The 23318-nt window shown below is 40.4% G+C and overlaps 2 protein-coding genes across 8 annotated transcripts in view; both read right to left on the bottom strand.

Moving 5' to 3' along the window:
- ZDHHC2 (zDHHC palmitoyltransferase 2) overlaps positions 1-9505 on the bottom strand; it is a 34884-nt gene extending 25379 nt beyond the window's left edge. Inside the window, exon 1 of one of the 2 annotated variants that reach the window (XM_021535393.3) lies at positions 9390-9505. The gene's annotated coding sequence lies outside the window, so the exon portion shown is untranslated. The remainder of the gene's footprint in view (positions 1-9389) is intronic. The other variant, XM_021535314.3, reaches the window with a different exon arrangement.
- A 6701-nt stretch (positions 9506-16206) lies between these two features.
- Positions 16207-23318, bottom strand: part of MICU3 (mitochondrial calcium uptake 3) — a 58157-nt gene continuing 51045 nt past the window's right edge. For all 6 annotated transcript variants that reach the window (XM_077782846.1, XM_077782842.1, XM_077782841.1 and 3 more), the window contains one exon: positions 16207-18465. In XM_077782846.1, the coding sequence (XP_077638972.1) occupies positions 18355-18465 (111 nt within the window). In that variant the 3' untranslated portion in view covers positions 16207-18354. The remainder of the gene's footprint in view (positions 18466-23318) is intronic.

Raw genomic sequence — 23318 nt, 5'->3', positions numbered from 1 at the left:
AGAGCTCTCATCCATTCTTGTCTTCCTAATAAAAATGATTGCACCAGACTGGTCTTCAAGCAGCAGGCACAAGGCAACTCCTATGGAAAAGCCAATGACCCATGCATCTGACTGATAGATTAAACTTAGGCTTGGTGACTGAGTTAAAGCCAGCATTTAAATACATCTTGCACATTGCAAGGGTGGACCACGGCACCAGCGCTGCTCAACCCCTTAGCTAATGCTCTGGAAGAGTGAACACTTACAAGTTGGAAGATGACACCAACCTGGGGACAGCAGCTGGTACGTGCACAACTTCCATTCAGAGGGACTGTGACAGGCTGGGGGAATGAACCAATGGGGCCCTTATGAAATTCATGAGGGCAAAGACAAAGTCCTGCACCTGAGAAGAAGCAACTCCCTGCAACGACACAGACTGGGGATTGCTGTGCTGGAGCAGCTCCCTGGACCGAGCCATGGAGTTGCTGGTGGGCAGCAGAAAGGGCCAGCAGCCACATGGGTTACATCAGCGGGGGCACGGCTGGTCAGCCAAGGGAAGGGTTTCTCCCCTCTGGGCAGCATTCATCAGACCTCACCCAGAACACTGCGGGGTTTGGGCCCCCAAAACAACAGACACAAGTCCAGCAGGAAGTGATGAAGCTGGCAGGGACTCATCCTCTAAAGAGAGGCTGCACAGCCAGCGCTTGTCAGCCATGGAGAAGATGTGGTTTCGGGAGGGCCTCCCAGGAGGCACTGAGGAGCTGGGCTCTTCATACAGGCACAGAGTGAGATGACAAGAGCCAGCACATGTAAATTGAAATGAAAGGATCAGATTTGATACAAGGAAAAACATTTCCACCATGAGAACCATTCACCAGCAGAGGAAACTCTCCAGACACGTTGCACAGCATCCACCCGTGAAGTTTTTCAAGACTCAAGCCAATAAAACCCTGAACAACCTGGTTTAACCTCACACCTAGCCCTGTTTTGATTAGGAGGTTGGACTAGATGAGCTGAGGTCATCTCAAACATGAATTATACCAAAATTCTGCAATTATAAAGTAGGTCTGTTAAAATTGAGATTGGACTATAGCTCCAGCAAAACAAACCTTACCTGAGGGAAACCAGTAAGCAACCGTGTTCATAAAGCTCCTCAAAAAAATAAAAAAAAAGACACCACAGAAGTTGCATAAACCACTATAAACTACATTCTGCCTTCAGTTTTCTGAACTCTTTAGAATTTGATAAGCCAAATATCCATCCAGACAACTGCTAGAGAGAAGCTGAAGGAACACGTATATACATTTGCCTCTGAGGAGCAGACATGCTCCTCTACAATAATGCACAAGAATTGTAAAATTGTAAGGAAACAGTCATCCACCAGATGATTGTTTACAAAACAAAAGACAGCTTCAGAGCTGATATGCAATTTAAAAGTGATGGAGTTCTCAGATTAAGAAAAATTAGCCACTATTCAAATTCCGATTTTCTTTCTCCATTTGGAACAGTCAGCAAAGTATGCAGAAATTTTGCCAGTCTTCTTGGAATAGCTACTCTCTGCTAATTAAAAAGTCACAGCCAAGCATACATTGCAGAATCACCAGTTTCAAAACAAAATCTACTTAACCAACCTTTGCAATAATTTGTGGTATTGTTCTCTCCTTACAAGGGAATGCCATAGAACACTGCTGTGAAAGTAACTGTAATCTTTCTCCTGCCCCTTATCTTCAGATAAAATGTATTTACTAATGTGTCTGAGACATCTAAATTTTCCACAATGCCTCTAAGTAAAGGACAGACAAATCCAAATATAGCACTTTCCACCAGACAGCAAACCCAAAGCTTTTCAAAATTTCTGTCCACCTCCAGAAGGAAATGCACTCCTCAGAGTCTCCACCTGCGCAGAGGATTGTCTTCTCAGCTTCTGCATTATCTAGCCTGGAATCCAAATGCTCCTGACAGTCAGGACCATGAAGGCTAAAACACAAGTGCCGAGATGTCCAGTTAACCCCATGAGGGTGAGAGCATGTTTTTGGGATTTGGGTTTTTTTAATATATGTATCTTGTCATGTTAATTTTTTAACCACCAAGTATAAATCCAATGTTATTTCATACACTCCTGAGCTGCAACCACTGTACGAGACCAAAGCACAGAAGAACCAGGCTAAAAAAAGATGCCAGTACCTTCAATCTTACCATCATTTTTCTCCACACATATTGCAACTGGTGTTTACAAGGACACTAGCTGCACTACCCAACAAGTATTCCCACAGACAGTGACAGAAAGGAACTATGCAAGATACCCAATAACCTGCATGAAGTGAAATTCCAGTCCTTCTGCTTATGCTGTTTTAAATCACCTCTGACAAAGGCTCCCTGGAGGAGGTACAGTGTGTGGGAAAGTAATGAACAAGCATCTACAATACAACAGCACCAGAGAGGAAATGAAGGTGTGGGGTTTTTGTTGTTGTTGTTTTTTTTTTCTGGTTGGTTGGGTTTTTTTTTGTTTGGTTGCTGGCTTTTTTGGGGGGGAGGGAGGGGGAGAGAGTGAGAAAACTTTTTGTTTTGTACCAGTGTGGCAGAACTGATGAATAGATTTAGGAGAAATTCTAAATTTGTTTGAATGACCATGATACAGAGACTCTTAGAGTAACTACAAGATGCCAACCCTAAGATTACACTAAAACTGTACTATTTAAGAGCATGGAAAATAATTTTCTAATATGAAAAAATCCTCTAATTTTGGATTTGATCAAATAAATGTTTGTTATTTTCCCTGCCTTCTGAATAGCACACAACACATTTATTTAAACCAGATTTTATATTTTTTACTAGAAACATTTGTATCAGTATTCCTGGCAATTTTTTCATGTCTGTTTCAAGGGGTTACCCTCACCGTGGTGAAAAGTAGGTCAGATTGTGCATTCTGTCATTAATAAAGATCAGCTGAAATGCTGCAAATGCACTTGCCGATAGTTAAACAGCACAGAAATAATATGGGTAAAAAGCATTTATGCCTATGATGACAAAAATAAACACAAAGGACATTGCAATCCCAACTGCTAAGAAATTTCTGTGAGAAAACAGGGTAAATCCCTTTGAGACCAAAATGGAATGATACTCTTGTATACTCAGAGATGGAAATAATTATAAAAACATGATCTGTCTTCAGGAAATCATTAAAAAGTTACAGCTTAGTTCGCCTGAGATACTGCAGGGGCCAATTTCATTCAGAATCACCCTTGCACTGCTAAAGCCTCAGGATGCTGTTTCCAGCTCAGTACCAACAGACTGCCACATCACAGAACCGCTCTGGCTCTTGACGCAGCTCGCAGATGGTGCTCAGCACAACCAGGGACCGGGCTGCGACAGGCGCAGGACTTCAGCCAAGGCAGACGCCAACTTCCTGAGCCAGAAACATTGCTCCCTGCTTGCCCCAAGCAGCCAGGAACAGGAACAGCACATTCAACAGTCAATGCCACTAAGCAGCCTGCGCTCGCAGAGAACAATTGCAAAGACGACAGAATGCTGTGTTTCAAAAGATCTTAAAAAGTCCAGGATGGTTTCCATCACCAAATTGGTTTGCTGCTAGGAAGAGAAATCACATTACTAGGCACCTTGCACACTGGGTCAGACCAAGTGGATTTCCTACTTCTTTAATTTCTACTTTTCTCTAGAAATCTTAATTCTCACTCAACCATGTAAAAACTAGGTAGACATGCATCTCCACATAGCTAGAGACATGGTAAGACACATTGCTAGCACAAATCCCAAAAGATTTTCAAAGATTTCATATCAAAATGTGCATTAGCTATGTAATGTTACATTTTGCCTGACTTCTAAACCCAAAGTTTCTGAACTGTAAATGTATTGGCTAGATTTAAAAATAAGGAAAAAAATAAAAAAAGAAAATGGGAGAAAGCAATTAATTTTTTAAAGCAGTGATGAAAGTGGATATACAAAATTTTGCTATCATATTTTATGTACATTTTTAAAATATTTAAATCTTTGGAATGGGAAAACAAGATACATCTGATGCAGAGACTGCAGCCATCTATAAATAGCTGGTTCTCTCAAAAACTTTTATGAAGTTTAACATCTTGGATCTGATTCACAAAACTAAGTACACATTTTATCTTTATAGCATATTTGAAGCTGTAAAACACTGATCTATAGACACAGTTTGATTCAGCTCTGTGCACACATGAAAGTGTTTTATAGTTGTGACAAGTGTTCTGTCATTGCCTGCAATAGTCCTTTAGTAAAAATATCAGTGTTTGCCATAAGAACCTACCTCTCTGCTAGACAGAGCAGTGATTTGCATTAATTCAGAGTGACAAGGTGCCCCCAGTGCTTTGTTTCAGAACAGAAGTAACCAAACTATTTCTGGGATATTTAAGGTTGGCACAGGCAGTCATCAATAACCCATACATTTGCAATTGTTGGTATTTTCAAATGTTTCAGAAGATTCATTTTAACCCTGTGCTCATCAAAATGCACAACTGTGCACTTGCCCAGCAGCGTTTGCTATTAGCTATCTTTGCACATAAGGTCACAAAACCACTGCTTTTGTATAGGGTATGAGCAAGAACTGACTTAATCTTTCCTCTTTACAAACTTCTCATTTACTTTCCAAATCACAAAGACAGATTGAAGAATGAAAAGTGTCTGGCTCTACCAAAGTTGCAGACACTTATGTTGCCAGCATTGCCAGAAACTTTTCAGCAAACAAAAACTGCAGCCTGACAAGAACAACTCTTAAAGTTATGTCTCAATCAGTGTTAAACCTTTACCTGAAAACATACTTAACCAGTAACTGTATCTTCACCACAGACTTTACGTTTTTAACTTCCAACCATGGTTTACATTTCAAGGCACAAGACCTACAGGTAGTATACTGGGCACTACACAGAGAGATAACCAGCCATACTTAACATAGTCTTCAGTTCTGTTTCAGAGCTGTAGAATGCAGCTGCCTCTGAAAGTCTGAGAAAGCACTTAAATGAAATTTGGGAAATGCACAGAAGCACTGCTGGCTATAATTCAGAAGCCAATTCTACTTCAGTCACCAGTTTTGAAACTTTCTCAAAGTAACCAAAGGGGAAAAAAAAAAAAAAAAAAAAAGGTAGTATTTCCAAAATATGGAATAAAAATGCAAACTTCCTTGAACCAAAGTACTAAAGTAAAGTAAAGTACTTTTGCACCTTAGCAGCTAATGTGCAGACAGCATATTTAACCGGTATTTGACAACAGCCAACTGCAATGCTACAATGTACTTGTATTTCTATAGCCAAACCTAAGCTCTAAATGGTTACAAGACATAAGCTGCAAGTACCATAAATCCTTTAATCTACCCAGAGAACATACTGAGCAAAGAGCTTGAATCCAGCAGACCAAATCCTGGGTCTGACCTTTTTTTTTTTTTTTAGCTTTTTTTCCCCCCCTCACCCTATCAGCTTCTATCTCCTTATTTTCTGCCACTGCCCTAATGACACTGTGCCAAGCCCACAGGGCATGTATTAATTCTGCCTCTAAACAGTGATGAATTAAGCAGCTTTATATCCCGTTATAATTCCATTCCACTGATGGTTCACAGGGTCAAAAACCTCAATTCAGCACTAATCAATCCGATCATCCAGCAAAAATCTTTCATGATCATTAACATGTTTAGCAGCTGGATGTCATTCCATGCTTTCTGTTCCATTCTGAAGGTAGACGTGGACAGATACCAGTCATATATTCCACACCAAAAACAAAGCTGTGACTTATGAGCATTCCTAACAGTACTGTCAATGTCTTGTTGTACTCACTCTTCAGCTATGCTGAAGTAATTTATTCTTTTCCAAATCAGACAAATCACTCACCAGGTGGCAATATTTCCTCCCTTTCCCTTCACTGGAATAGGCACAAAATGCTTATTGCTTGTTTGTCCCAGAGTAAATCTATTTTCCTTCTTAAAAATTACTAATTCAAGCTACATTTCCTGACAGGACTCCCTGAGTAAGAGCATTATCCTGTGAATTAAAATCAGTACCATGAAAAAATTGATCAAAACTGGAAAAAAACCATCCATTTTCTATTGAATACAGGGTATCTACAGGATAACCCTTTCATCAGATAGGATGTTATTTTTCCTAAAAACAGCTGTCACAACACTGTCAATTTTTTTACATTTTCCATGTTATATGCAACTCCAAATCTTGAGCAGGTAGGAAAACAAAACAAAACAAAACGATGTCAGTATCTGCATTTGCCAAGAACATTTCTGATAAACAACTGTCAGAAACTGCAAGTAACTACTGGTTCTGCCCTACCTAAAACATGGAATCGATAACTCCTCCAAGTCCCTTATGGTTCTACTAACCTGAATTACAGAGGTATCTAAGAAGGGAAATGTAAGAATATTTTTTTTTTCCTTTGCATATGAAGTAAGCAAAGATTTTAATAAACACTGAATGTTCATTTTCAGGTTTTCACAAACAGTGAATCCAATGTGCATTTTCTTCAGTATAGACACATGGATACAGGTGCTAGGGTGAAGTATTTCATTTGCATTTCATGTTACTGCTGTTCCATGTATCCTAGGTTGAAATTTCAGTAGCTTGAGCTATCAAAGTTCACTTTACTTGCTGTACACCACCTGTATTTCCCCATCCTTTTTAGAGAAAGAACAACATATCTGTATCCCTTAGGTTCTCATAAACACACTCAAATTATTTTTTAAGGGAAGGAATACTTAAAGATAGTAATTTTAAACACAAAGTTATTCAGGGTGAAAAAAAAGTACTACTACTAGACAGGGCTTGTGAGATGACAATACTGGCAAAATCAAGAGAATTGCACTGGATTAGGGGTAAGCAAATTATAGTTGAGTGTTTTAAGACCAACTCATATACACATTTAATTCCAGTATTCATTCTACATTCAGCAGATATAAGAGTTTGCTAGTGTTCAACACCTTTCTCCTTCTCATTAAAGGTTAAAGCTGCACGAACACTTACCTGAATCCACTAGTAAAAGAGACAGAACTCTAGACATGGCAATACTAGTGTTAAAAACAGTGGATTTCTGTTTCTAAAACCTCTTTTTGTTTCTAAATGCTACTCAATACTGTAACTACTCAGCTTTAGGTATATAAGGCATCAGCTTAGTAGATTTCTTAAAAAAATTGTCCCTCCTATAATGCTTGTATGAAATTGAAAAAGAAAACCCCACAAATAAACTGACAAAAACCCCACAAACACATTCAAAATGCTACATTTGAAACACTTTCTCATTATTAAAAGCTCAAAGAGACCACTTACATTCCAACAGCGCAAAGTCCTTGCTAGGTCCTACTGCACAACAGTTAACACTGTTCCCTGTATGTTGTCAGCCTCAATGACAGCGAGCTGCAGGAAAAAACCCAGCTATATACATCCTCTTTAGCATTCAGTGCTGCAGGAATAAAAGATGCACTGAATAGACAGACAGGCTGGCTTCAAAGCAAGAAAATGCTTGCAGTCTATTCCTGCCGTTGGCTTTCGTTCCCAGAGCTGTTAGTTATTCCTTCTGTTGTTTACACTAAATATTCATCACTAAGACAAAACATAAGCTTATTTTATTTTAATATACCAAAAATGAGGAAAAAGATCCAGATATAGACAAAAGATAGAATTACTGGAGATCGTGGATGACTATTATGCTGAATTAAAAACCTGGTGAGCCAGCTCCCACTGGAATGTGTCGGGGTGGGTGGGAAATAAACAAACAAACAAATCGCCCTTGTCCATTGAAAGGAATTCAGTAAAAGATGCTTTAGGTGAGCCCCAAGATTTCATTTCCTCCCCCACCCACTGTGGGCCTTTTGCTTTGAGGGGTTCTCAAGGAATCAATGAACCACAGTGTATAGTCTGAAGCAAGTTTCAAGCATGTCATCTACTTAAGAGGAACCTGCTTTCAGGTAAGCTGAAAACCCAATCTTACTCCGTTGTACAGTTATGCAAAACAAAAAATACAGTACAATACTGAAGCAGTAGTGCCCAGAACAAGCTTACTGTACCTAACACAAGGCTGCATACAGCAGAACGTTAACTACAGAGTGGCTCTTCCCTGGAACATCCTTGCCCTCCTTGTGTCAGCTTACAGCTCCCCTTTCCAGGCTTACTCAGTCAATTCCCAGAACCCTGCAGACAATTTGCTTCCTTGTGCTGGAGGTAGACACTTCATTGTTCATCTCATGAGGGCACAGCAACTTTATTTAAGGGTGTTGCTTAAAATGAACAGATGCAAATGGAGTTAGCAGAGAAAAAAATGCAAAAAGCCTAACCTCCAATATAGGAACTACAGCAAGTCCTGATACAAAAACTAGAGGTGCTAGGCCTGGCAATCATTTTTTGGTTAATCCCTCAACTGCTCAGCCAAGCATCCGCAGGACAAAAATCCTATCAGTTTTCTGTAGGCTATTAAAAAAAGATAAAATCAAAAATTAGGTACTAGACTGCTGAGATTTTCAACATGAACAGCTGAAAACTAAGTACATCGAACTTATATTCCTGTGTGCCATTATGCTGACATTGTTACTGAAACATCAATATGCCACACATTAGCCTCTGAAAATCAGATTCAAGGGTTTTCTACAACATACACTGTAATTGAAGTAAAATCACGAAAAAAAAAAAAACAACTCCCAAACCAAGACAGGCTAGTGAGCTGGTCATTTAATAAATCCTTCTGGCTGCTCTAATTCACACGAACGCTCACATCACACATCACACCCAGCCTCCAGTATGTACCGAACGATCCGCCTGACGCTAAGGACCGGGTGCCAAGGTGCGCGTCCAGGATGACTTCCGAATGTACCGGCACGCTGCCGACGACAAAGAAGGGATCAAGAAGTTGTGACAGCTGGGCATTTTCTAGACGACTGAAGGGTGGCACAGGGAGGCTCGCGGATTTCCCGTTACCCATTCCCAGCACCGTGTGTGTACATGTGTATGCGCCGCAGGGACCGCGAACTCGGCTCAGCCGCCGGCACGGCCGGTCCCGCTCCCGCGTCCGGGGCTGGGACCGGCCACTCTGCGCACTCCACGGAGGAAACTCACGCCTCGGAAAGCCCTGTGCGCCGGCTGCCTCCTCGCGTGGGAGGGGAAACAAGGCACGACGGGTCGCGGGGGACATCGGGCAGCGCTGGCGGCCCCCGCCCGCCCAGGGGCTCGGGGCACGGGAAACCGGTCCGGTCCAGCCCCGGCCCCGGCCCCGGCCTCGGTCCGGGTGTGGCGGCGGCAGCAGCAGCATCCAGGGGCGGCCCCGCCAAACAACAGAGGCGGCCGCCCGTGCCCGTGCCCGCGCCGCCCGGCTGCGCTCCCCCGGCAGGGGCGGCGGCGCCCACCCGCGTCCCGCCCGCCCCCCGCCGCCGCGGCGGCACTCACGCAGGCAGAGCTGGGTGACATAGGCGTAGTAGGACCAGCAGAGGATGCTGGAGATGAAGAGCACCGGCACCCAGTAGAGCAGCCGCTGGCAGCGCCGCCGCACGCCGCCCCAGGCGCCCGGCGCCCCGGCTGCCGCCGGCGGGGCCGCCGCCATCTTCCCGCACCGCATCCCGGCCGCTCGCTCCGGGGGCCCGGGCCCCGGCCGCGCTCCCCGCCGGAGCCCGCCCCGGCCCCACCCTCCCGGCACGGCCGCTCCTCCCACTCCCGCCCGCCGCTCCCCCCGGGCTGGGCTGGGCAGGGCAGGGCAGGGCGGCGGGGGGAGAGCCGCCCGAGAGCCCACAGCGTGCCCCCGGGCTCCGGGTGTCTGTGCCGGGCCGGGGGCACGGGCACGGCCGCCCGGTTCGGGGCGGGGGGCGCGGCGGCCCCGCCCGCGCAGGGCGCGGCTCCGGCCGCGGCCGGCCGCCACGTGCAGGGCGCTGGGCCGGGCAGCGCCCGGCGCTCGACGCCGCCTGCTTCCTCATCCCCCTCTGAAACCGGGATGGCGATTTGCACCGCCCTGCGAGCGCTGCGGAACACCCGGGTACAAACAGCGCTGCCTCCTTTGCAAGTGACGCTTGGCAGTACAGTGAGCGAGTGCTGCGGGCTGCCGTGCCCCGGCGGGCAGGCGTGGCTGGCTGGAGGCCTTTGGCAGCTGTTCGCGCAGGGGAAGGTGGCGGAAGGTTGTGCTGACTCACCCTTCCCCGAAAGGCTTTACATTACACTCATCCTAATGAAACACTTGTGAACTATAACAGCAAACCCAGCCTGGTTACGTTGTGTGCACCCTAATCGTTGCTGAACTATCATTGCAAAATCGGGTATGTCGAGCGCAGCCCTCGTATTTCTGCAATCTGCTCTCAGAGCATCAGCAGTGCAGTAGGTGGGAAGTAGCTGGTTTATTAAAATGGGTTTGGACTTTGAAAAAAACCTTGTCTAAAAAAAAACCCCTTGTCTAAAAACCTCACTCAGGACACTAAACATGAAGATAAGTAATCGCTATCTGGAAGGCTTACAACTATCATTGATTGAGAAAAAGGCTGAGAAAAGTATTGGAGAAAACAACACAGAACCAATGGTAGGTGTTGCTGGCAGATTCCAGAATAGGAAATGGAGTAGCTATAGTGTGTTTGTTGAAGAGACACAAAAAAAGAAGTTCACCATATGGCTGCAGTGTTTTTACGTGATGCAAAATCATGCAATCCTCTTACTGTAAGACCAAACAGTGTGATTTCAGTTAGCCACACTGAACTGAGTGAATGACCAACACAGAATGATTTATCAAGAGGAATAATATATATATCTCATGGCAGTAAATCGTCTTTGCCTATTCAGGAAGAAGACTTGTATATCATTCTGAAGGGCACAGCAAAACTGTCTCCTCAATGTATGGTTATTACAGTAGAGAAATTAATAAAATATGCTACCAAAAGATTGGGACAAATTAATTTAAGAAAAGATTCTGCATAATGGGGAATTATGTATTATACATTTAAAGGTGAAGATACAATGAATGGTGCTGGAAAGCTAGATTTTATATTCCTGCATGCTATATTTCTCAAAACAAGAGTAAAGGGACTGAAACCAACATGACTTAGACAATAAAAGCTTTTTATTTTGCCTTAATTAATTGTGCAAGTCATCACTGAGGCTAGCATTTAAGTAGAACATTTAAAGGCTTTTACTATGTTTTAATGAAAGCATGTGTGATTATTCAACATAGATTTTAAATGCATAAGGAATAAGATTATCACTGCCTGAAGGTAAGCCCCATGCTCTGCTGGCAAAAGTTAAAAGTAATGAAGGCAATTAAATTCATTTGATGGCTTTTTGCACTTATTTGGAAATAAGTGACAGTGACCTCTCTCAGGTACCAAGGATAATGCATCTGTTGTGTTCTGTGTTTCCAGGGAGACATGTCTGTTCCTTGAGAAGTATGCAGCTAGATGCTGTGTATGTAAGGATGAAGTAGGTTTTGCATCGTCTTAGGGGCTATGAAAGATTTCTCCTGTAAACCAGCATTTTAAAATGCTTGTATGTGACATGGGGCTTATTAACAATACATGCCAGGGAAACACAGTAAACACTAGAGAAAATTCTATAATATAGTAATTTATTCTTTGGAATCATAGTTATTATAAAATATTAAGCATATAGAAAGGTGGCAGTTTGCCAGAAGTGTGGGAATAAAAAGATGATGTGTTACAAAGACCTTAAATTATATCATACAAATTCTGTTCAGAAGCTTTTCATTATCCTTTCATGGAAATGGGCTTGTGTAGTTCAGCATTCCACCTTTTCCATGGCCACTACCACCCACTGCTCACTGCTCAACATTCACAGTAATCAGAATTCTCCTATTTAATATGCTAGTAATTACATTAATAATTACTATAGTGTATGCTTTATCGTAGCTCCAAAATCATGGTTATCTGGTTCAAAAATAGTGAAATAGGCAAACTTCACTTCAATGTAGATGGAACAAAAAAGCTTTTTCTGACTAATACTCTGAATTTCCTTGGAGCATCCCTTGGTCAGACAGCTCTAAAGAATCCCTCACTCCTGTCCTCATGTCTTTTCCCCGTGAACACAGGCTCTCTAGCTCTCCTTCATGTCCGCAGTTACTTTCTATTTCTTCCGTGACTCTCATCACTCTCCAGCTGGGTTACGAGATGGCCTTTCTACCGTGCTTTTCCTCCTCTTCCTCCCTTTGTGGTATGACCTGCAGAAATTTTAGGTAACAGCAGAAAAACTCAAGAACAAGCATATTCAAAAGAGCATTGTGTTATGGCAGAAGGCAGTCCTGGGACAGTCTGAGCCATTGGGTATTAAAGGAGAGGTTTCTCAAATCAGTGTGCTTGGACTTTGTCTCTACAGTGAGAGAGGTTACTTGGGGCACAGTTTATTGCTGCTTGTATGAAATGTTCATAAGAAAAAGAGAGGAAATGAAGGCAATTTTCTTGTCAGGAGCTGGGCTGAAAGAAGCTGGGGTTTGAGGAGGCAGTTTGAGTGTTTGGCAAATTGAAATAAAATGTTCTTGTCATATGTGAAGCTACTCAGGCTTTCCCCTCAGGCAAGGTATATGCAAATTATTGCTGGTAGATTTTTTAAATGTGTCTCTCCTGGCATACATTTGGGTATTTCTAACATTGCCACTTCTATTATCTGTACACAGTTGTGCAAAGCGATGGTAAAGGAAAGGGTCACTACCTGTAGCTCTGGGGCTGGGCATCTTTCTCCCTGCTGGACTCCAGTGAGGGGACCTGGTGTCTCTGCCCCAGACTGGTGAAGGTGGCCACTGCTTTCCTGCTCAACCAGAAGCAACTTCAACAGTGCCTCTGTTGAAGTGTCCCAGGGCTCACACAAGCACCCACAGCCTTTCCCTTTCTCCCCTTCGGCTGACAAGGCTGAGTGTCACTAGTGGAAACACACACGCCTCCCTCCCCTCTACCCTCGCAAGCACATGCATTGTTGCAGATCCCTGAGTACAGGCTATGGCCTCCCTGGTTGTCTGATAGTGATAGCCCTGCCCAGATCCCAGACTTCCTTACCTGCTCCATGGTCCCAAATCACCAACTGTCCAGCTTGGTGTTCACTGTACTTTGACAAGGTTTTTGTTCAGCTGATTTTCTGAAACAAGCACCCGCCTTTTCCACATACCCTTGCCAAATACCCTGTCTGACCAGGGCTGCCCCTGTTGTCTCTGTGAGTGTTGTTTGGGTGCATTGTACATCCCTATGTTTGGCTTCCTGCCTTTGTCATTCCACTTGATAAGGTCCTTGATCGGATGACGTTAATGAAGCAGGCGCTCTCTCCTCCCAAATGCTCTGACGGGTATGCTCCAGCTGGGTTCAGGTACAGAATGGGGAGTGAAAACTGTGCCTCTTTCTGAAGGAAGGCATCTTGACACCCTTAGCATGCAGTCCTAATTAAAAACTACTCCTTTGCAAGTCTAGGGGGCTCTACTCCTCTCTGTAAGCAATCTGATACGATGGAATACTTCCGAATTCCTGCCCCACCAGGTCCCAGGTATTCAGTGGAGGAGGAGGGAGAGTAGGACAAGAGTACACATATTTACTCCTACACAAGTGCAATACACAGAGCAGCAGCTAGAAGCAGGAAAACACACAGACTGGCAGCACACAGCATTCACTGGGTGAAGCCAGCAGCCCTGCAGGGATGCTCCTGGCCTTCCTGACTGACTGTGCTGCTGCATCTCTCCAGAATATTCGGGTGTTGGGCCACACTTAGCACACACAGGAAAAGAAATCTGTCCGCAACATTTCTGGCATAAGATATCACTTGGAAAATGTATCTTGTATCCCAGCTAGAGTTAGGGACCATCTGTGTATAGTTTGTAGGTCCTGGCTACATGAAAATAAGCAGTTAAGTAGCTTCCCCAGTCTCAGGCTAGCTGTCAAATGTATTTTAATTGAAAGGCTGGCCCAGATGTATTCAACTTCTGGCTTGCCCTCTCAACCCAGTTTGGTACTTAATTATTTGCAACTGTTTGGATAACCAAACCTAATTGTTGTTGTATGATTTTTTTTTTGTCTTAAATTTTTGTGGCAATTTTCCTGGTCCTCCACAGGGCAGGCACATTTAGCTCGTTTCCAATTCCTTCTTTAGATTTCTTGATTTCTACCTCTGTATTGATACAATACTGCATTTGTCAGGTCTGCCTTCAGGGAAGTTTTTTCAAGTCCTATTTGGGCTTATTATCCACCCACTCTTCTGTCACTTTCAGTGGTGATTTTTTCATTGCATTGTTTTTTCCCAGACGCATTCATTTGGGAGTTTTCATTCCCTTGCTGCTTTTCCCTTTGTCACTTAAGGTGGGAAACATGGGAATAAACGAAACCAGTTCCAATCAGGACTGGTTCTCGTGCAGCGGAGATCTGTACAGTGCCTAAGGCAGGTCTCTGCTTAGGCAAAAATCAAACCCCTGCAGTAGAAAACCCTTCAAGAGCCGTATGTGAGAAACCTTATCCCATGCTGTGTGCATCATTCCAGTGCTTTCTGCCCTTTGGCATAGAAGTTAGGTGATTAAACGGTTGACTCCAAAAACAGACATCTAAATTTAAAATTACCAGCCGAGGTAACTAACTTCAGACTCAGTATTTTATTGCAGAGATTACAGTACCTGAAAGTTTATTTTTACAGGGTCATACTCTTTTGACTCTAGGTTCTAGCTTCTGGATCAGGGTTAAGAGTTAAAAAAACAAGTAATAAATTGCTTTTGAAAGTTTATTTTTACAGGGTCATTCTCTTTTGAATCTAGGTTATAGCTTCTGGGTCAGGGTTAGAGTTAAAAAAACTCCACAAGTAATAAATTGCTTTTTCTATGAATACTTGTACAAAATTATGCATTTTAATAAAAAAAATTCAAGTGGGTACTAGTATTTTTATAGAATGCTACTAGCTAATTATAATGTTCATCTGTGGGAGGAATTTGTAAGTCAATCTAGTGGTGAAAATTAACATCACCCATTCAAGATTAAAGCACACCCTCATATTAAATAGTATGTGTAAGAAAAAAAATTGCAATATATCCATGGGCACTATCTGCTGACAGGTTCAGGGTGCCACATGCTTTCATGGATTCTCAGATATAGGGAAGTACACTGTGTGTTCAGACCTCAAACATATGAGAAAATATTAATGTAAGTTTTGCCTTGATTTTAAGGGGAATTCAAACTTGGTATTGCTAAAAATTAGTTCCAGATCAATTTTTGAATAGTAAAATTTTGGTCTGATTCTTTTCCTCCTGCAAGTCTTAGTCTTGAGTTCTTTTCCTAGAATCTGTCTTGACTATATCCTCAGTGGGTCAAGAGGGCAAGACACATCATTAGGTAACGACCATTGTGTAACACAATGTCACATGGAAGTGAAAAATTTCTGCATCATTCTTTCCCCCTTTACGTCAATGCATTTACATGCTGATATTTAGGTGGAGAAGAAGAGATCAAATAACTACAGAGACCAGGCAGTGTGACCAACAAAATTCTGGAAATCACTGTTCAATGGTTTGGGTTTTTTTCCTTTCAGGCCGATAACATTCTATGCCATGCAAAGCAAGAATGTACAGTGGATGGAGTCTATCCTCTTACTGCTAAAATGTGCAAGGAGGGAAACTGCCACTGGCCTCTTAAACACCAGCAGATTATCAGGGAGCAGCCTGCACTACAGGATATTCTTCCAGGAGATAGGAGTTCATCACAGCTCAGGCAAAAGTTGTTAGTATCACAAGGCTACCCAAAGCTGAGCTTTCCTAGTTCTCATTTTATCCAAGCTGGCGTAGGCATCTGTGGGCAGTTCCTAAGCATCATCTGAATATTTACGTGCATTATTACAGTGTTCTCAACTTACAGAGAAGAACTAGAGCTGCTTTTAAACAAAGCCTTAATTTACGCAACTTTTCACGTAATTTAGTTGCAGCATACACATCTTCTGTGCTGCCAGGAATTCTGCAGATTTTTAATACGATTTTATTGAGCCCAGTGATTGCTGCTTATCCAAGGGGTGCCTCTACAGCAGATGGCATGTGCCATTACTGTGCCTTGCTTTCACCTGTGCTTGCATTATCAGGTCTTTTATACAGAATTCTGTGAAAAGTGAAGCTATATAAAGAGATGACTAAAAGAAGAAAAGAAGAAAAGAAGTCCATTTTTTGTTGTGGCAAGATGCTCTAATTCAAAGCACTTACACATTTATGTTACCAAAAAAAAAAAAAAAGACTAATATGACAAAATAATTTGAATTACATCCACTGCAAAGAAAATTAGTTTCAAGTGCATTTATTTTGAAATAAACAGGAATATTAATGTATATATTCATATTTATATTAAATAATATTAATAAGCATGAAGAAAAAATAGTCTTAAAGACTAATCTGACACTTTCACATTCTCTTTCATATTAAGTAACTATAGATAGGAAATATATAGAAAAATGCTAAAATTGCTTCAAGCCAGCCATAAAAGCAAAGTGCACTATTGCCTAGGGCAGTGGAGCAGCAAAATGATGATGGCACAGCTGCTTCCTTCAAGGAGAGGTCACTGTGAGTGGGCAGTCATGAATTAAAAGGAAGGATGGGAACCCCTTCAATGACTCCCAGTGTTTTATTTTCTTTGTCCTTCACCACTGAAGTAACAAACTGGGTTTTGCATGTGCTGACAAGAAGCAGTGAGACAGTTTTGCATACCAAGACAATACATTGAATACAGCTCATTCCCTAAATGACCACAGAGGGACTGCAGCTTATCTATGTTCTGCTGTGTCAATTCAAGAAACTTTATCTCAGTTTGTTTATTTCCTGCTGTCAATAGTTTAAGGACACCAAGGTGGAATTTTTGAATTTATTTATCATGAAATATTAACTGAAGTATCATCCTTTGATAGTTTTCTGAACTGGCCTGGGTTTTTTTTTTTTTTTTTTTTCTTTTTTTTTTCAGATAAAAGCCACTTAGCACATATTTTTTCTGACAATTCACAGTGTGGACTTTCTTTAAAAAAGCTTCCTTCTCATTTTGTTTTGATTTTTCTACCAGAGATATATATTACTAGAAAGTAAGCATTTCAAAACTTAGGTGCACTGTTACACAGACACCATACATCTACTCATGTGACATAAAATAGTAATTGTGCAACGTGCACTGAGTAAAATTTTAAAAAGTTTTATTTCATCATTTGGAGTAGTGAGATATTTAAAAGCATTATTTTAGTTCTGTTTTGATTGTCTGACTACCAAATATTTTTGCTTCTAATGACAATTTATTGACATTCGTTCAAGTGTGTGCGTATTCAGGTAGAATTATGTAATGGCATAGTCTTTTCCTAAACAGATACAGATTTATTCAATGTCCAGTAAATCTTTTCAAGATTTAAGGTTGTAAAAAATATGTGTTCTTGTTTGTGTGGATTTAATTCCTACTAACTACCTAACAGTAATGTTAATAGGGAGTAAGGAAAAACACTGCTGCTGAATAGCAAATAAGTAATATCCAAATAATATTACTTAGTGTTGTTCTGTACTGTGCATGCATTCATGTTTTGTTTTGTTTTTTGTTTGACACAAGCTATTTACCTAGTTTTCAGATATGGCATTCCAGAGTAGCAAATTTCTACTCAGTGCCACTTCATATAAAAGTGCACTATTCACAAGAAACACATGAATTTGTACTCTACCAGAAATATACCAGTGTATGGCAATAAGATTTATAATAAATATTACAAAGTGTGTGCTACATGAATTTGAACATTTTACTTTTCTTTAACACACTGCTTGTAAGACATCTTAAAATCTGGACTATTTTAAAAGGATAAATTAATAAACATAATAATAAGACTTGCAGAATCTGAACATTATAGTTCATACAGTACTTTTCCTAGGTAAATACCTATCATTCACATTATAACCGTAACAGCTTTACTCTTTGTAAAACAACAGCCTCTAAGAGTTTAATTTGTCCATTCAAACCATATGTAATTGTTATGCTACTTAATGTAGTCTCATTTTCAGTTTAGCACAAACTTTTAATAGTGCTCACCTGAAAGTGAATTCACAGTCTAAGCTGATGCAGGCAGTTTCTCTTCAATGCCAAACATCTTCCTGCCCAGGTGTAAGACTTATTTTTGTTTCCTTTTAAATGATAATTTATCTCAAAATAATAAAAAATAATATTCAAAAGGTGTTCTTATATAAGAAGGCTTCTCCCACTCACAGGGCATAGTTAGTTCATCAATTAAATAAAATCATAACTGAAAAGCAGTTCTAAGAGTTGATGATCACTACACTAAGTGGAAAAGAAGTCCTGTGTTTTCTACTGCAGGTGGAAGATTCACCATTCACCTGGGTTAGTTCGTTCTTCATTAAGAATTAATGGGAATAAATAATTCTAGCCAGTGCAGATAATCCTGCTTTCTTCCTTTATCTCAGCATATCTCGTCTCCGAAATTGCTTCCACAGATCTCTGAGATGCTCACTGGTTACCGTCATCACACAAGAGTAGTATTCTTTCCAACCATACTTTGGAGTCTCCTGTGAAAAGCAAAAAACATACAATTGGAAAAAAGTTGCCATTCAATAAAGTCATTAATTCTATCTTAAATTTTATTCAGACTCATACATACTAGATAGCTGTTTTAATATTAAAATAATGAGAGATTAAATTTACTTCTATAAAAAGAGAGTTATAAATCCATATGTAGGTTAAGTATTCAAAAGGCATCCTCACCTCACAGCACACAATTAGCATTCAACAAATAGCCTATTCATATTAAAATATGCAAGAAAGTATTTCCTCCTTATTCAGGTATGTCCAGCTCCCTCTCTATAGTTTTATTCCTTGCTTCTTTGTATTGACACTGTACTAAAAAGTTCACCCATGACACCAAACAAAAAGAATAGAAAATTATAAATTATATAAACTGAGGCACGAGCAAAAGCCAAATACCATATGGGCAGATGACATAAAAGCTTCTATATATTAGATTAACTTAATCCTAAATTGTAGCTCTGCAACATGAATAGTTATCCATTGAATGGATAACTGGCCAAGGGCTGGCCTGAGAGGTTCACTGCTCTGTGCTCTACGCTCTCTGCAGTTATCACTGGCTCTCAATATTTCTTCCACTGTTCCTAACTCCACAAGTCTATTTTCATAGTAAGTGTAAAAAATAGATGGAGAGATACTAAGAATCAGAGCAACTGAGAAAACAAATCACTTTCCTCCTAGTTTATATGCTGAGCATATGCCCCATGGTGTGGAATATCCCTTGAGCCAGTTGAGGTCAGTTGTCCTGGCTGTGTCTGCTCCCAACTCCTTGTGCACACCCAGGCTCCTCACAGGTGGAGTGAGGTGGAGAGCTGAGAAGTCCCTGACTCTGTGTAAGCACTGCTCATAGCAACCAGGACATCAGTGTATTATCAATAGTATTCTCATCCTATATTTAAAACACAGCACCGTAGCAGATACTAGGAAGAAAATTAACTCACTCTTAGCTAAAACCATGACACATGGTGAGACTGTCCAATACCTTGTTTTGGTTGAACTGAGTGAAGATGTTAAATAAATTACTACATATATTTATTCTTATCCCTCATCTTGTTTAATTAAAAAGCACAGAAGTTTATAAAGAAGTTGTAGATATTCAGAACACAATTTAATCCACAGTACTATACTATAAATTAAATACTGGAAACCATACTTACATGAATGCATCATTTAGCTGATATTTATAGTCAATCTCATGAAAAGATGTGTAACTTGCAAATTGCAGTCCATTATTTAACAAAAGCATATTCAGTTTATTAACCTGTGCTTTAAGATATGCATTTTTTTTTTAATGAAACAAGTTCAGAGAAATGTTCATGAAAATCATTAAAATAAATGCTTAAATACACTGACTGTTCATCTACTTATTTCTAATGTATGCACTGTTGTTATATTTACTCTCAGCGTACCAAATTCATAGAAGGAACAGCTTGTCCACACGTTCTGCAATGCCTTCGTGTTTCACTGGAACATTCTCCTCCCACTGTTTCCAGGTAGGTTTTTAAGCTTCTTGTAGGTTTAGGATCAAATGCCCAAGTTCCACAATTTCCAATTACTTTTGTAAGATGTCAGGAAGTTGTGCCTAATCACACACTCCTTACCTCTCTGCTTTAGAGAAGAGGTAAGCAAAAGTCTCTTCAAACACTAAGCAACAGCCTCTAGTTTTTTTAAAGCTATCTTTTACACTAGATGTATTCAATTGCTGCATACTAGGAAAGTATAGAAATAAAAAGCTTTAAAAAGATTAGCTACATGAAAAATTTTATCTCACTTGACAGAATGAAGTGTTTACAGAAGGCAGCAATTTATAGTTGAAATGGCTAGAAATAAGATTCTGAATCCATGCTTCAGTTTTTCATGTCTTTTTCAAAATAAATTTCTTTCCTCACTCAGTCTCAAGGTACTGTTTTCAGCTATTAACCATTACCTCCTAAAAGCTTTTAATCAGAAATTTTGAAAACCCACAATATTCAGAACATCGAGAAATCAATTATTTTAATTAAAAAATCTTAAGATTCTCAGAAAATTACTAGTACATAGAAATTAATTTCTAGATTTACATTTGTGATGTAATAATTAATTATTTCAATAGTCAATAAAATCACAGTTATTGCCTAAGTATCTATTACAGTTACTGAACACATGAATAGTTTAGTAAACAGGACTTTAGATGGACTTGAATCCCTTCATAAGTTGGTATCTAGCATCCCTCTTTGGAAATTAACTTTGAAAGGGCTTTGTTAGAAATTTCCTAGATAATCCTTCCACAAGACATTCAAAGCAAAGCTCTCCTCTGTGCTCTGTCAGGCAGTTCTCTACAAACATGTTTTTGCAGTTCTCCCTGCAGTGTATGCAAAGGAGTACCTGCCAATGCCGAGTCAGGCTGTGTGCCCTGCAGGGACCACACACAGCTTGCACAGTTGCTCCCCAAGGAGAAATTTGCATTATTTATTGTAAGGGTACAACATTCTTTACACTGTGGAGTAATGGCATCAGTGCATTTTAGAGATATGTGATGTAGAGCACAATGTGCTGTTTACTGCTTGTCTAGAGTGCAGATTCACAGTAGGTTATAATCTATGGCAAGCATGCCAAGTACCTTAATCTCCTTCACCAGAGTTCTACATTTACCATAGAAGAGCACAGTGTTTCAAAGCACAATGAACTGTACATTTATATTTGGAAAAAAAGTAAAATTAATAGTAGTTGTCCTGCACTTAACTGTGGAATGTAGTTGCAGCTGATTTTTGTATGTTTTTATTTATGTGCTTCTTTGGACATCAGACTGAAATTTAATTACCTATTGAAATAGTTCGATTTCAAATCGACAATGATTCCATTTTTATTATCTTTTCAATTTATAAACTAAATGGAAAATAATGATTTTTAGCATTATGCAAAATCCACTTTCACTCCAGAATGTATGGCAAAGACAGAACTATTCTATTCTACTCCACAATACTTTTGCCAAATCCCTTCACATGCTTCAACTAGTTTCCATTTCCATTAGTAGAAGTTTACAGCAAATCTGAAGAAATATTATGAGTTATGTTTTGCACGAAAAGGAACTCTTAACAGCCAACAGCTGGTTGGTTACATCACTGTAACGCTTGGGCTTGATCTCAGAGGTCTTTTCTGACTTTAACAATTCTGTGATTCTGACTTGTGAAAAGAGACAAGAAGCAGTTGCTCAAGTGAAGGCCAATAGCAAAATAATGTGTCAGCAGGGAAGAGAGAATTTTATATACACAAGGCTTACATTGTATTCTTCAGTGTATAGGCAACAGATATTTTACACAGACCTACTACTGAAGCAGACTTGATTATAGTAAGAATCTTTGCTACATCCAGGAGCTCCAGGTGGGAAGAAGGGCAGGGTAAATACGTAGCAGATTCCATATTAACTCAGCGATGTTGCCTGTAGCCAAGCCCATGCCCTGAAAACTAACCTGGTTTCTTCTGTCTCCAAATGGGTAGTGTAGATGTACTATAATTTTTTTTGAGAATGACTTTATACAGAGTGAACAACATTTATAAAGGGTTTTATAAATCTCCATAGTCCATTTTCCCCAGTTTACATCACCTCAGCATAAGAATTAATTTATTTAGTGCCTGAATTTAGATCTGACAAGGTGTTGAGGTATGTATACTTGATGCTTTTACCACAGTCTCACTTGCTGTCACCAAAATAATTTTATCAGGTTTGTTAATTAGATACTGGATTCCTTTGTGTCACTTCATTTTCTTCCAGTTGGTCACATATCATTCACTGAAATTATTAGGGAAGCATCATGACCGTGAAACCTTTTGGCAGTTTCTTATAAGAGCTGTTCCACATCTTGAAAAGTTTACAGTTTAATTAATACTTAACATGAAACTACAATGTGGGTTTTGACAAGGAGACAAAATACTACTAATAACTATTTTTAAAAATACATGAGAAAAGAAGAAAGGAATCTTTGAAAGTCAAAAGTTTCAAAGGTACAAAGTTACATAAGATTAAACTATAGCCATTACTTCCTCTCATATGACTAGTGACTTGGATTACTGAAATATTAAATTTTAAAAAGTTTAAACTACTTTATTAGTCATTTACACTTCCTATTAGTAATGTGGAGAAACCAGATGCTCTGTTAAGATCGAATTTCCTCTTCTGTCCCTCACATATTAGTACAATGCTTCAGTATTAGGCTATAGTATTGAACAAGAAGTCTCAGCTTAATATTGTGCCTCAGAATTGAAACCAGCAGGGGAATCACAGTCAAACCCTCCTGGCTCAGGAGCATGAGATGTGCTGGACTCCTCACAGGGTCACTCAGAGCAGACCACTGGCCATGGGGCCTTGCTTGTCATGGTGGATATCTCTTTGCTCCTCCCCTCTGTAAAAAAAACATCTGGGAGCCAACAGCCTTCAGAGCAACTCCTGCAAAGTCTTTACATAGAAACAGGAAAAACCCTTAAATTGCAAAGGAACAAATTCTTCCTTTATGTAAGAGGAAAAATGTCTACTAATGCAGTGCCTATGTCCTCTGTGTGACAAAGTTTCACAACACAGCTACAGACTAGGCACACCCCAGTTTTTACACTGAAATCCCCAGTACAATTGAACTGTACAAATGGATGTTCATGTAGTGGATATGTGAAAAGGGCCATGATGATTATGTGTGGACTTTTCAAAATTGCTGGTACAGCATTAATTGAGGCAAAACCACGATTGCTTTCAAGAATGTAGCAGTATAAAGCAAAGTAGAATGAAGTCCCTAAAAGTCAGAAAAATCTGCCTCTACAATCTTCCTTGGTAAATACTTATTAGCTACAGGTACCTGAAAAATTACTT

The sequence above is a fragment of the Lonchura striata genome, chromosome 4 (assembly GCF_046129695.1).
Source record: "Lonchura striata isolate bLonStr1 chromosome 4, bLonStr1.mat, whole genome shotgun sequence".
NCBI classification, from domain to species: Eukaryota; Metazoa; Chordata; class Aves; order Passeriformes; family Estrildidae; genus Lonchura; species Lonchura striata.
Note: the sequence above shows the minus strand (reverse complement) of the source record. Positions and strands in the feature narration are given on the sequence as shown.